This window comes from Necator americanus, chromosome III (genome assembly GCF_031761385.1).
Source record: "Necator americanus strain Aroian chromosome III, whole genome shotgun sequence".
Taxonomy (NCBI): domain Eukaryota; kingdom Metazoa; phylum Nematoda; class Chromadorea; order Rhabditida; family Ancylostomatidae; genus Necator; species Necator americanus.
Genome location: NC_087373.1, coordinates 17,821,779 through 17,834,455, shown reverse-complemented (window position 1 = coordinate 17,834,455; position 12,677 = coordinate 17,821,779). Strand labels below are relative to the sequence as shown.

Below are 12,677 nucleotides of genomic sequence, written 5' to 3'. Positions count from 1 at the left end.
TTAAGAGTTCTCCTTTTTCAGAGTTGTTGGACGAAAAATATCTAAATCAAACGGAAACAGGGCCACGAGTGAGTCTGATGACAGCGTCGATGATACTCGGGACAGTGTTGGGCTGCTAATCGGTTCAGGTCCAGATGATGATCCCGAAGTGGTGTCAGTGAAATGTGGGACACTCGCAGTGATTTTCTTCTCAATACCAACACCGACACTCTCCACACCTTCCAGATGAGGCTTCCTAAATTTGGCACGATCAAGTGATCCCGAGCAGCCCAACACTGTCCCGAGTGTCATCGACGCTGTCATCAGACTCACTTGTGGCCCTGTTTCCGTTTGATTCAGATATCTTTCGTCCAATCTTTTTCGCCCAACAACTCTGAAAAAGGAGAACTCTAAAAAACAATCATCAGAAATTTCTGAAAACCCCTTGCTGACTACCACTGGAACAGAGCTTGCTTTTGTTTCTGATTTTGGTGTAATTCATTTGCACTTCGCGATCACGTTCTCTTCATCTTTCTTTTTGAAAGTTATCATCTGTTATTTATCTGCAGTAAAGAACACTGCGAACGTGCTTCCGTTTTCCGTTAGTCTCCTTTTCTATCTGACATTCTTCGGGAGCATAGCATAATAAATAAATATTCGGTTGAGACAAAAGACTGACTCGTGGCGCAGTAGATCTCTATTTCTGGCTGGGTTCTTCTTGCAGGAACTATACGAAATTGACATGTTACGGGAACTTCGCGGAGAATTCGGATAGATGGTAGTAGTCTACGAAACCGATCGAGGCTCCGCTCCCCTAATCGTCGTAGAAAACTACCTTGGAGACGGCGCCCTTTCCTACGAAGTCAGTTGCCACCCGCCACCTTTGCGCACGCAGCGAGTCCACGAACGAGCGGTCGAAGATTAACGAGGTCTTCTCACTAGCGTATCCAAGTGCAATGATTAGGCTGCTGAGATGGCCGGAGAGTGTACAAGGGTGCGCGTTCTAACGTGCCTCGTAAGAACTAAAGCGGTTCTCACGCCATTTCTTCAGGACAACTACAGGGAATTGAGCGGAGCCAAACTTCTCGTGGTTTTCGTACCATGTCAATTTCCTGATCTGCTGCTTTTGAACAGCGGCATCTGAACGTGGACTCTGAGTAGTCGAGTACTCTCATAACAGCAAAATGATACTTATTATGAACTGTTTTGATGATTTCTCGATTTTTTAACTTTTTGTCATGCATCGTATGGCTCGTTTTGAATTAGAGAACACTTAGTCGATATTGCTATTTGCTTCATTCAGGGAAAAAACCTTTTCTAAGAACCATCTTTTCTCCCAGCAGAAAAGTGTTCGAAGAGAGAACAGACGTTCGATTGCAGCCGCATTCCAGTTCATCAACGTTTGTGGACGACGGTAAGAGAAGATGATTAGAGGAAATGGGCCTATGATGCAGGTGAGTCTCGTACTCGTTCCATTTTACCTCAAGCACACGCCTATCAGTAATTAATACCTATCACTGTTCTCAATGAGTGTGCCAAATGTAAGTTAAAGGTGGTGTATCACGAAGTTCGCGTAGGGTGGAAACCTGATGGGAAACAGACTCGGAATGACTCACCTCTTTGTTTTCGCACTTCATGACGCATCTGAAAACACAGGTGGTTTAGTTTAATAGGTTTAAGGAGTCGAGGAAGTTCTGCTAAACCCTAAACAGGGTGATGCGGTCAAACAAACAAGGAAGCGCCGAGAAAATTGTTCTTGAAATACATAACGATTTCTTATGAAATTATCGAGCGTATAAGAATTTGGAGTGTACGACCCAATTTCTCCTAGTTTTTTTCTCTCCTCTCCTGTCCTTTCGGCAAAAGATATTCTGGCAGAAGGTTAACTAAAACTGTTCAAACGTGCGTTGACTTAGCATAAACATATGAAGAATACTTCAGGTATCCATCGTTCGATATTACAAGTAAGGGTAGGAAGCAGGTTTACGGCATTCCCTTATCGGACAGCTAGCAACTCCTATAAACGCCTATATTGTGGGTTAGAAAAAATACGAATAAAGTATAGCAAATCTGCACTTTTGCTGCGACTTTATGACAGAGTAGCTGTTGCCGTGAAAAATCCAGGAAAAAGTCAGATTTCCACAAGCAGCCAGCAAAACAGGTACATTGCATTGCAGCGTTGAACTTGTCGCACTCTTCATACCTGACTACGATGTCTACTCAATTGAAATATCCGCTATTTGCGCACATCAAACTTCTCCAAACCTTGACCTCTTGGTCACCTCCGAGATCAACAGCATGAAAGGTCGAAGACTAGCTGGGCCGCACCATCCTTCGCGGAGGCAATGGGTCACTCGCCAACTTCAACGGCTCAAAATTTTTGGGCTAGTGGTAAACTAGCATCATAAAGTAGCGATAGGAGGAGACGTGGAGTGCAACCTACCATGTAATATTGTACTTATTTATATCCCATTTACTATGTTGGAAAATTATTTTCTATGGTTTGAAAAAATTGACATTTGAAAGCTAGGACACGACCTTTCCACTTGGGGCTCAGATAAAACTTGGTGGATCTAGAAGCTTCCTAGCCAAAGGCATGTAAGACGCCATGTCTTTGTTGTGCTATGGTTATAATAAGAATGTGTCGATGCCATCTTCGAGTGCGAGTGGAGGCAACGCCATACGGGACGTCTCGCGGCAATCAACATCAACGACGCGTTGTGGGAGGGGACCACTTCCCGCGCTACCGTCAACAACCAGTTTAGCCGGTTCAACAAGGGAAACTTCTGTTCAGCCTTTTTTCACACGCGGGATATCCATGCGCCAACATCGGGGCAACTTGCGAAGTCCCTTGGAGCTGGTGTGCTGCTATGGGCACCAGAGAGGCTCACCTACGTTCTGAGCCACCGGAAAGTTCTGTCGAGATGGGTACCTGACCGAGACCAACCGTTCACGCAGGGTGAGCATTTGTCAGCCACTGCTGCTTCACCGACGTCGATCGGAAATTCTGCACGATACGACTACGTTAGACGAGAACTGGGTCCTCTATGACAGCGGTAGTCGGCGCCCCTACTGGCTTCCCTGCAGCTTTCTCCACCGCGGCTATAACAGAATCAACACAAACAGAAGGTTCTCCTTTGCTGCCTTTGCGATTCGCGAGAATGCTGTAGTGAGAGCTGCTGTCCCGTAGCCGGCGGCCCACCCGACGTCAATGCAACAATCCGAGAAAAACGACCGGGACGCACCGCTGTTCACTTCTTCCTCAGCATGTTGCCGCAGCCATTCGCTGGTGAGTTGCGGCGCTGTGCTGGGAAAGGACTCCCCATCGCCCCATCCTCCAGACTCAGCTCCATCAGACTAACATCTCGTTCTGACCCTTGAGAATTCCCAAGAAAAAAGTGTTCAGTTCCTTCACCGACCTCAAATCCTCTTTTGAGCTGTTCTCTGAGTCTCCAATTTTTGATTCCAGGGAACTGTAACCCTCCCAGAAAGAAGCAACACTGTAAAAGACACTCATGATGATCATATGGACGAATGATCATCACTGTGTGATGAGGAAACCATGAAATTGTAGACGATACGCATATTCAAAAAATAAGTGGCCAACCTACTACTACGCTTAATGTTATAATAATATTTATTGTAGTATTGTACTTATAACGTATATATATATATATATATATATATATATATATTTTACGTTTCCAATGTCATTTAATTGTTGCTTAGTTATTACTTTTATTTACTTTTCTTTATACTTGTTCAGTTATTTTTTATTTCTTTTGTTCATTGGTTCTTATTTATTTGTAATTCATTGCACAATATGGTGTAAGCGATTAGGGTGAATGGATAAAATTAGCTAATCGGGGTTTTTTTTTCAGAACCATACGTATTTTTCCCGCGGCCGTTCAGAATTACAAGCTATTACTTATTATTACGCGTCATTATAAATGAAAAGATAACAGATACGTAAACCAGCAACGAGCTCACGGATTTTTGAGTCTACTGTAACTTCCTAACAGTTTACCTGAAAGAGGGCGAAATTATTGAATCATCCCACAAGTAAAGCAGTGTTCCATACTTATTTTATTTTTTAATTCAAGACGAGCAAAACTTTTTTCAATAAATCTAGATTGTACTCACATTTATGTCCCACAATCCTTTTAGGTTGCTCTGGTGGATTTTTTTTCCTGATTTTTCTCTTCCGAAATTCACTTAACCGGAAATGCGTACCAGTAGAACTGGGAAAATCGCATTGTTTGTGGTTTGCCCTGGCATACGAATTTGGGTGTTGTTTTTCCGTCAGTGCTGTTCAGCTTCAACTTGGCTACCGCGTCGGATTCTCAGCAATTGCTTCGTCTGCCTTTGAGGCGATTTCACCGGTCGGGAACACCTGCGATTGCGGATGCGTTGCGTTCGCAACTTGGTTGAATGCGTTCGGCTCCGAATGCGCATGTTCACACAACCATCCAAAACGTTTTGATCAAGTGTACTTGCAGCTGGTTCAGTAGCGAGAGACCGTCGAAGATTTTTGATAAAGGAGTTTTTCTTGGGAACTCATAGATAAGGAAGAAAGCAACATAAAGCAAGGAAAACTAAAAGAAAACCTTATTCAAAGTTAATGAGATCTAGATGAACTGTTGGGCTGCACAGCAAAGCTCACGCCACACTGCTTTATGATTTTGTGACAGAGTGTCTGGTGTTGATCAATTCGTTTGGGATGTACCAAGGCGTTCACTTCAGCTCAGAATTCTTTTTGGATTTTACGAAGCAGTGCGCCCTATACAGACTGGGGGGAACTACCCGACTATAGCTATCGTATTGTCGTCCTACCAGGCAGGTCTGGTTCCAATTTGTCGACCACGGAGGGATGAAAGGCTTTGTTGGCTGCTTGGCGATTTTGAACCATCAAACCTGCAGCCGCAGCGAATCTTCTTACCTACTGCATTGAGCCTTCGCCAATTTTGAGATATATGGTGGTTCCTGGTATATTTTGAGAGTTGCGTCCTTTTTTTACGACATGAAACCAATGTGAATTGTTGTTCCAGAATGCGGAAGACATAAGCGTCCACCACGTGACGGAGATGGTTCAGCTGAACGTTGGTGGCAGAAGGTGCTCAATCTCTATGTTTCGTAGGAACATCCTTTGAAAAATCACTTACAGGTACTGGACTCTCTTCGAAACATTGGTGCGCTCGAAGAGTTCCTTCTTTTCCTTAATCATGCGAATTGACAACATTTCAGGCAAAGTACTATTGTTTAAGAAAAACTACACGGTAAATCGTACGCCTATTCCGTTTCAACGATTGAAATACATGCTCGAGTTTAGGTGGATTCAGAAGGGGCGATCTTCATAAATCGCGATGGGGATTTGTTCGCGCATGTGCTTCAGTTCATGAGGGACGGAAAACGGGCAGTGCTTCCAGAAAGGATTGACATTCTAAAGCAACTCATTGTGAGTCGTCGTTAAGGATGGGATATGTGCTTGAAAAGAACAAACCCTAAAACAAAAAAAAAATTGGCCTTATGCCTTAGTTTATGTGTGTACCTGAAAGGTACCTCCGCATAGGAGTTTCTAGAAAAGCAGCAAGAGATCCTACCCACAATTCCCGACGTTAAGTCTGTGTTTTAGAAAGAAAAAGCGATTGTATGGTGGTTAATCGCGAGCTTGTAGAGGAATTTTTTTTGCTGAGTTAATTTCTCACAGTCTAAAAACTATCTCTGCATTTTCAAGAAAGAGGATATTCGAGGAATTCCCTACGCTCCACGCCCTCTTATTCTCCCCTTTTCAGCGTGAGTCGGAGTTTTTCGGAATGGAAAGTTGGAAGGGTGTACTGACTGAACAACTAGAAACCGCGGAAAGAAACGAAAATGAGGTGAGCGAGAGAGAGTTTGACGTTTACAGAAACCAAATTAATTGTTGATACTACTTATAATATCATTTATAACATCATAAAGAGTAATTTAATTGTTTTCCTTGACCCGTTTATTCAGCAACCGCAATTGTAAGGCAATATTCAAATAGAATACTTGTGCTTGTTACTTGTTGTGTAAAAACCCCATTCCGCACCACTTCCCAGACCAGAATCTCCCATTCCCGGCCGCAACCTCTGCTGCTGTTCGAACTAATTTCTATCGCGGCGCGGACAGGTACAATGCTGACAGGAACTTCTAAGCGAATCAGCCGAGTACTCAAAAGGCAACTGCTGCTTGTCGAACATTTGGCGGGTGAACCAGAAAAAAGTTCCTTCCTCAACGTTCAAAGACCGGTAATGAATCACTTCCAGTGTGGTGCTCCACATCGTTTCTTTACGAGGCTAAAAAGAACCTGGGAAATTGAGGCAAGCATACTTAGTACTTCCAGACCACATCTCCTGCAAAATGAGAAAAGAATAAAAATAATAATAATAATAAATAGAATGTGTATTGGTCAAGATGAAAAACGGAATTACACGTACTCAAATGGTGTCACTACGTTTTTCTAGAAAGCAATGTTCTGCAGCGGAAGATCCACGTTGTGCGAAGTCTTTGATTTTGATGTTTGAATTTAGCAGTTCTTTTTGATGGAACTACAATGAACTAAAAGTTTCTTCCATCTTTTCGGTAGAATTTCAGTGCCTTTCTCCAAAATTTCCCCTAAGACCTTAATTCATGAATTTGAAAAAATGGTATAATTAGATTCACTCGGCAAACTCGAATAGGAAAAGTTACATATTAGAAAGAACTCCATGCACCCCTTGAGTAGTCAAAAACTGACATACAGACATGGCAATCCGGGACGACTCCCTAGACGTAGTTGACCATGAAACTGACGTAGTTGCGGAACTTGTGGGGAAATATAGAGCGCGGGTGGTAGATTGTGCTGGCCCCACTAACTTCCCCCAATCGTCCTGAAATACGCCGTGAGAAACGGGGTTTGCTCGTACGAGATACGTTAAACTCTCGCTCCTTCTGTCAACCGCGAGCGGTTGAGGAACGATGGGTCTCCTCAGCAGCTTATTCAAGCAAAAGCAATGAATAACCTTGTGGGAACAAACGTTTCCAACGGCATTTTTCAGGACGATTAGGAAATGAGAGGGGCCGCGCAAATACTCCGAATCCGAATATTTTTCCCAGTTTTCAAAACTACGTCAGTTTGTAAGCACTTTTTAATGGGAAGTTGCATTGCGCTATGAAAGTTTTTAGCATTCAGACAACTATGAAAATCGCACAAAATAGTTGAAGAAACTTGGACAATTTTCTTAATAAGATGTTTCTTGGTAATGCGGTTAATGAAATAAAGGATAAAGTGTCTGGAGTTAATCAATCCGCTTGGGTTGCGCAACCACGCTCGCTTCAATTCAGAATCGTTTGAGGTTTGCGAGCGCGTGTCCAACCTACACAGTGAGTGATTTGTTGGGGAGAGCCAATGTGTCAAGTCGGTGTTTTTAAGCTTCCAGGTAAGACTAGTATCAATTTATCGACTCGGGAGGGATGAAGGGCTTGGTTGGCACTAGGGCGAATTCGCACCTCCGATCGATCGTACAGACAGCGGAGCCTCTTCCCGACTGCACTACACCCACCCTAGTAATGCAATCAGTTCGCGTGCTCATGATTCCTGCCATTAGGACGTTGCAAATAATTCCTGGAATCGTTCGAACGAAGTGAACTGCCTGACATTCAAGTCACAGTTGTTTGCTCGTTACAGTGCTCTGTTTCGTCTTGCTAATTGGAGTAAATTTATTAACGTCCAAAGGAAAAGTGGCTGAAAATTAGTAGCGGTGAAGAGAAAGGCTTAGTTTCTAGGTAGGCCTTAAGCTTCGGCAGAGAATCAATCACCGTACCTATTGTAACAAAGGGAGGGCTGTTGATATTAATTAAATATGTAAACACTGAGAATGATTTATTGTAGTTTAACATTCCATAACAATGAAAAACAAAGAAACGGGGTATGTTCGTCCTTCTCAACTGCCGTGGTTTCTCCGATCCGTGTTCCGCATTTCATTCAGGTCAAAGCGGGCTCTATTGTGGTGTAGCGGCGTAGGATATCGCGCTCACCGTGGGACCTCCACCAGCGCCAATCGGGATGCGGAACTGAACGAGGGCCCGGCTGCGCCATTTTGAGTGCATCCACTTACGCAATTGCACCACGAATAAAGTCGTTTTTACTCAGTTAGGGCGAGATTTTCAGTCCTCCATACATCAGCTCAGTGAGTCTGAAATAATGGACATAGCAGACACTCTGCGGGAGTGCTAAGTGCTTTATTTTACGCATAAATGTTATCTTTAAGCGAACTGTAGTGTTCACAGTGGAGTCATTCCTGTGATTTCTTCTTATGGAATTCGACAAATTATCATTTGTACTACGTGGACACGAAATACCGTAACCCAATACTTTCTTCAATTTGGATACATTTCGTTGATAAATCTACGTCAATCACATCAATTCCATTGTGTGATATCGTCTCTTTTTCGTTTTTTGTTTTCGACACACAAATCATAAAATGACGAAAAGTAAAGTGTTTGGCGTTGATCACTCCAGCAGGACTGTGCCAATACATTTGACTTCAGAATTACAGAGGTTAACGAACGCGTGTGCGTCTTATACAGTGTGACTTACGGAGGCTACTCAATACCAGCTTGGGGAGGCTGGTGTGTTTCTTCTGGCAGACAAATGTGGCACTGTTCTACCTTGAAGTAGCGAAAGGTTCAACACAAATCGTAGTCGGTCAAATTCCATAAATGACTGCGTGAGCAACAGGCGCGGTTAATATGAGGAGAACAATCCCAAGCTGACAAGTGGTTTTCTTTACTGATCAAATTTTGCTCACTTTTAAAGGCATCACCCTACGAATCTGAAGTGGTATGGATTTCAAGTGGAGTATTCGTATACGGGACCGTAGATTATGGAAAGGGGGATGATTCCATCCATTTCTTTCTAATTGCCGTAAAAAAACGGCTCGGAAGATGCGGCGCCGCACAGGCATGGCGCGCTCCAATCGAACCCCTTGTGGAAAATAGTGCGTCAAAACGTCCGAAGCCGTATCTTCCGGGACGTCTTTTACGGCAATTAAGAAGAAATGGACGGAATCACTCTCCTCCCCATAATCTACGACTCCGTATAGGCCTAAGCCAGCTGAAATCCGCACCACAGATCCGTGGGGTGATGCCGTTAACCGATCTGTCCAAATCTGTGGAGACGTCGAGACGTGCCATCAATATGAATGCAGCTTTTGAAGGTACCGTTCGAATGAACTTCCGATGTTCGATTCTTTCCAACAGTAGCTAAAATAACGAAAACGGAATTCTCCTCTGCCAATACAAGACTCAGAGGCATCATTAGTTCAACAGTTTCCAAGGCATGAGTTCACGCAACGAGGAAACTCTCTGATGCCATGAAATCGACGATATTGAGGCTCTTAACTGAACTGCTGCTGAAATCACTTCGTAAAGCAATTCGATGACCGCTGAAATCCATTTTATAGGCTTCATTCCCTCAACATGTTTACTCATGGATATGAAGAGGTGCATCGTTCGTTAAAGGCGGCATACCACGAATCAGAGGTGGTGCGAATTTCAGGTGGAGTATTCGTATACGGGGTAGTAGATTATGGAGACGAGGGTTATTCCGCTCATCTCTCCCTGCATCACTGCAAACGGCGGCCTCCATAATGCTGTTTTGTACGACGCCATCTATTGCAACGCTCCACACCTTGCGCCGCCTCCGCCCTGCGATTTGTCGAAAATCAATTCGGGCTGCCCCGATAGGCAGAAAGGGACGCCACGCGTGCAAGGGTGGCGCGCTGCAATAGAAGGCATCGTACAAAACAGCGCTCAGGGGCCGGCTGCTTGCAGTGATTCAGGGAGAGACGAGCGGAACCACCCCGGATTCCATAATCTACGACCCCTATACGCATACTCCACCTGAATTCCGTACCACCCCAGATTCGTGGTATGCTGCCTTTACTTTTTTTATTTTTTACTGTCTTTAATTCTTGAATGAAGGAGTTTTGAATACAGAGCAATTTCTAACAAGTCGGGATGATCAGGAAAAAGTTCGGCATGATTTGGAAAATGTTGAGGAAAAAGTGTGCATCTATAATGGCTAGAGACGCCTCATAAAGTTCTCATGCGTGCATGATCTATATGTCCTTCCAGTGGTACTCTGGAACAAATTTTGCTAACTATCCTTGTTACATTGAATGATTTTATTCGCTATTCTCAGCGAATTCCCTTTAATCGAAACACAAAAATAACTGCTACACAATTATGCATCAACCCGTTGACGGCAGAACGACTGACGACAGGTAAAATAACGCTCCGATTCTACATTCCATGAAATTTGAAATCATGTGATTGTCCATGTGTCAGAGCTGAACCATGGTTTTCTAGAAATGATCGCATGCCGCAACTTCCCCTTCTGAATCTTAAAGAAACAGGCAAACGCAAGACAGAAATTTTACATTTTGTATTCAAAATGCACTCCATTATTATTACGAATAGGCATCTAGTAAACGGGAAACTTCTTCTGCAACTTTTCCAGAGAATTCTCACATGTATAGCACTTAGAATGCGCATGAGAACACGAAGAAAAGATGACGTCATTTCAAAATTATTACTTATTTACTGTTGTCTATTTCGCTACTTAGACGCATCGCAATTCATAAATTTACCTCTCTACGTGGACTATTTGTAGAATCAGCAAGACATACCTAGAAAATAGCAAGGTCTTGCTTCTTTATTAATCATAAAATCTTATTAAGGCGAAATTGTGGTTGCTAAAGATAGCTTGTTCGCTTCAGAATAACGGAATTCTGTTATGTTCTCGTGTTTGAGAGCCGGTGCTGAGTTCTCTTCATCACGGCGACGTTAGGTGCATTGTAATTTGCAGTATCACAACAGAAAGTGGGAACTGACCAAAAATCTGCGAACAAAAGGTATCAGTTCACCAAACAAAACTTTTTACCCCTATAGGATTGACAAAGTGGCACTGTGCAAAGGAAGCGTTGTAATCAATACGGGCATAAGAATTACCTCTCTGGTAAATTTCAGAATTAGCCCACTTTACATACATTCACTTCATCTTCTGGACGAGTTTAAGTGCTCCCTTTTTTTGAGCAAAAAAAAAGTAAAGAGAAGTAGATACTAACGTTGGTCAGATCTGAAAGATTGGAAACTAAAAAGAAACGCAGTGCAGCCGTCAACAATTGTTTGATAGCAGTTTGCGTTTGTGTAATTTTGCAAGATTTCAGGGTCATTTTTTTCAGTATTTCCAAGTTCGTCGTCATAGTTTTCGTTCACTCATTAATGAGCGAAAAACAAAAAAAAAAGTTGTCGCTAAGAAAGGTGGCGTTGCCATGAAGGGCGAAATAGAAAGAGTAAACAGGTTGAGAAAAACGAGAAGAAAAAGTAGACGACCCTAAAGAAGACTTTTGTTCACGTTTTTTTTTCTGCCACTTCTTCTCCACCGTGTAAGAAATCTCTAAGGAATGCGATGAAAACAGTATTTAATGAAGAAGGTGGGATAGATCAAAAGTGATCTGAGCCCGAAAAAGTAACGAAACTAATCTTAGTTCCTAGTTACAAAAGACGTGGTCCATGTTCACTGAGGATGGTGTGCTGGAATCCACGGGAGCCTGAACTTCACATTTTGAACGCAGAATGAATATTACCAGTAAAGCTGACGTCAGCTTTGATTTTTCAACTGCATGCTGCTTTTATCTCAGGAGAAACTAAAAAGGATCTGATTAATTGACTCCCTCGTGTGATATCCACTCATTCGAGGGAAATCCACTTATGCTACAATAATACTTGTTCGGCAAGACATATTTACTGCTCAAAATTACTGTAGAAAATTCCAAATTCTAAAAAAAAATTTTCTCCGCATTGTTGTTCTAGTGTGATCCAGAATTTCACTCACATGAGACTATTAACTTGTAGTAATACTAGTATGTAATTATCGTGTTTCTACGAGTAGGTACCACTATTAGTAAGAGCTTCTAAGAAGATGGAACACTTGAATGTTTATTCCAGGAGAAAGCTTTTCTTAATTTCGCCGTTCCTAATTTTGCAGTTTCAAGAAAAGGCGACAATTCTCCCTTGAAAATGCTCTGGAATGAACAGAAAATATCAAAAACCAAAATAGTCGCAAAAACGTGAAATCTGGCCTAGCTATTAACACTAATGCTCTCCTATCACTCTCACAATGAGCTGACCCACATCTGCACCGAACGAGGTGGTATTGGCAGAACTGTTAACCACTCCTATTCACTAAATGACCTCAACATCGTCGTTCCGCCTTCTGAAACCATCTTACCGCAATATCTTTCAAATACGAGCCGTTAAATCACTAATAAAATACAATTTTCAAACTACAACGTTTTGGAAAAGCAAAATGACCAACAAGAAACTTTCCGTATTTTCAGATCCGTGAAATTTTGGCCGGCATCGACGCGCACGTCGGTCGTCTCACGGACAGCATCTATTTCAATGGATTCAAGAAGTGACATACATTCCCGAATGAATCATGACTGCTTGTTCTCCACCTTCACTCAGTACAAGAAGCAAACGATCGTACGCTTGTAAGCAAAAGCGGAGCGCACAAAGGCAGTTGTGGATGCGCTCGGGCGACTGCGTGCGAAGTTGCCGAAGCTTCTTCTGATCTCGACCTTGTACACGTGACCCCTTCGCGTTTTCACTTTTGCCTCGTAAAAAGCGGC

General features: G+C 42.9%; 2 protein-coding genes across 2 annotated transcripts; one reads left to right on the top strand and one right to left on the bottom strand.

Moving 5' to 3' along the window:
* Positions 1–291, bottom strand: RB195_009960 (uncharacterized protein; the record flags this gene model as incomplete). The annotated part of the gene is made up of 1 exon (XM_064190744.1): positions 1–291. One exon carries the CDS (start codon positions 289–291, stop codon positions 1–3), a length of 291 nt encoding a protein of 96 aa, XP_064048327.1.
* A 1,112-nt stretch (positions 292–1,403) lies between these two features.
* On the top strand, positions 1,404–12,464 carry RB195_009959 (uncharacterized protein; the record flags this gene model as incomplete). Its single annotated transcript, XM_064190743.1, has 6 exons — positions 1,404–1,433; positions 5,028–5,092; positions 5,144–5,255; positions 5,309–5,434; positions 5,772–5,855; positions 12,384–12,464. The coding sequence occupies 6 exons, from the start codon at positions 1,404–1,406 to the stop codon at positions 12,462–12,464; spliced, it is 498 nt and encodes a 165-aa protein (XP_064048326.1).
* Positions 12,465–12,677: the final 213 nt, after the last annotated feature.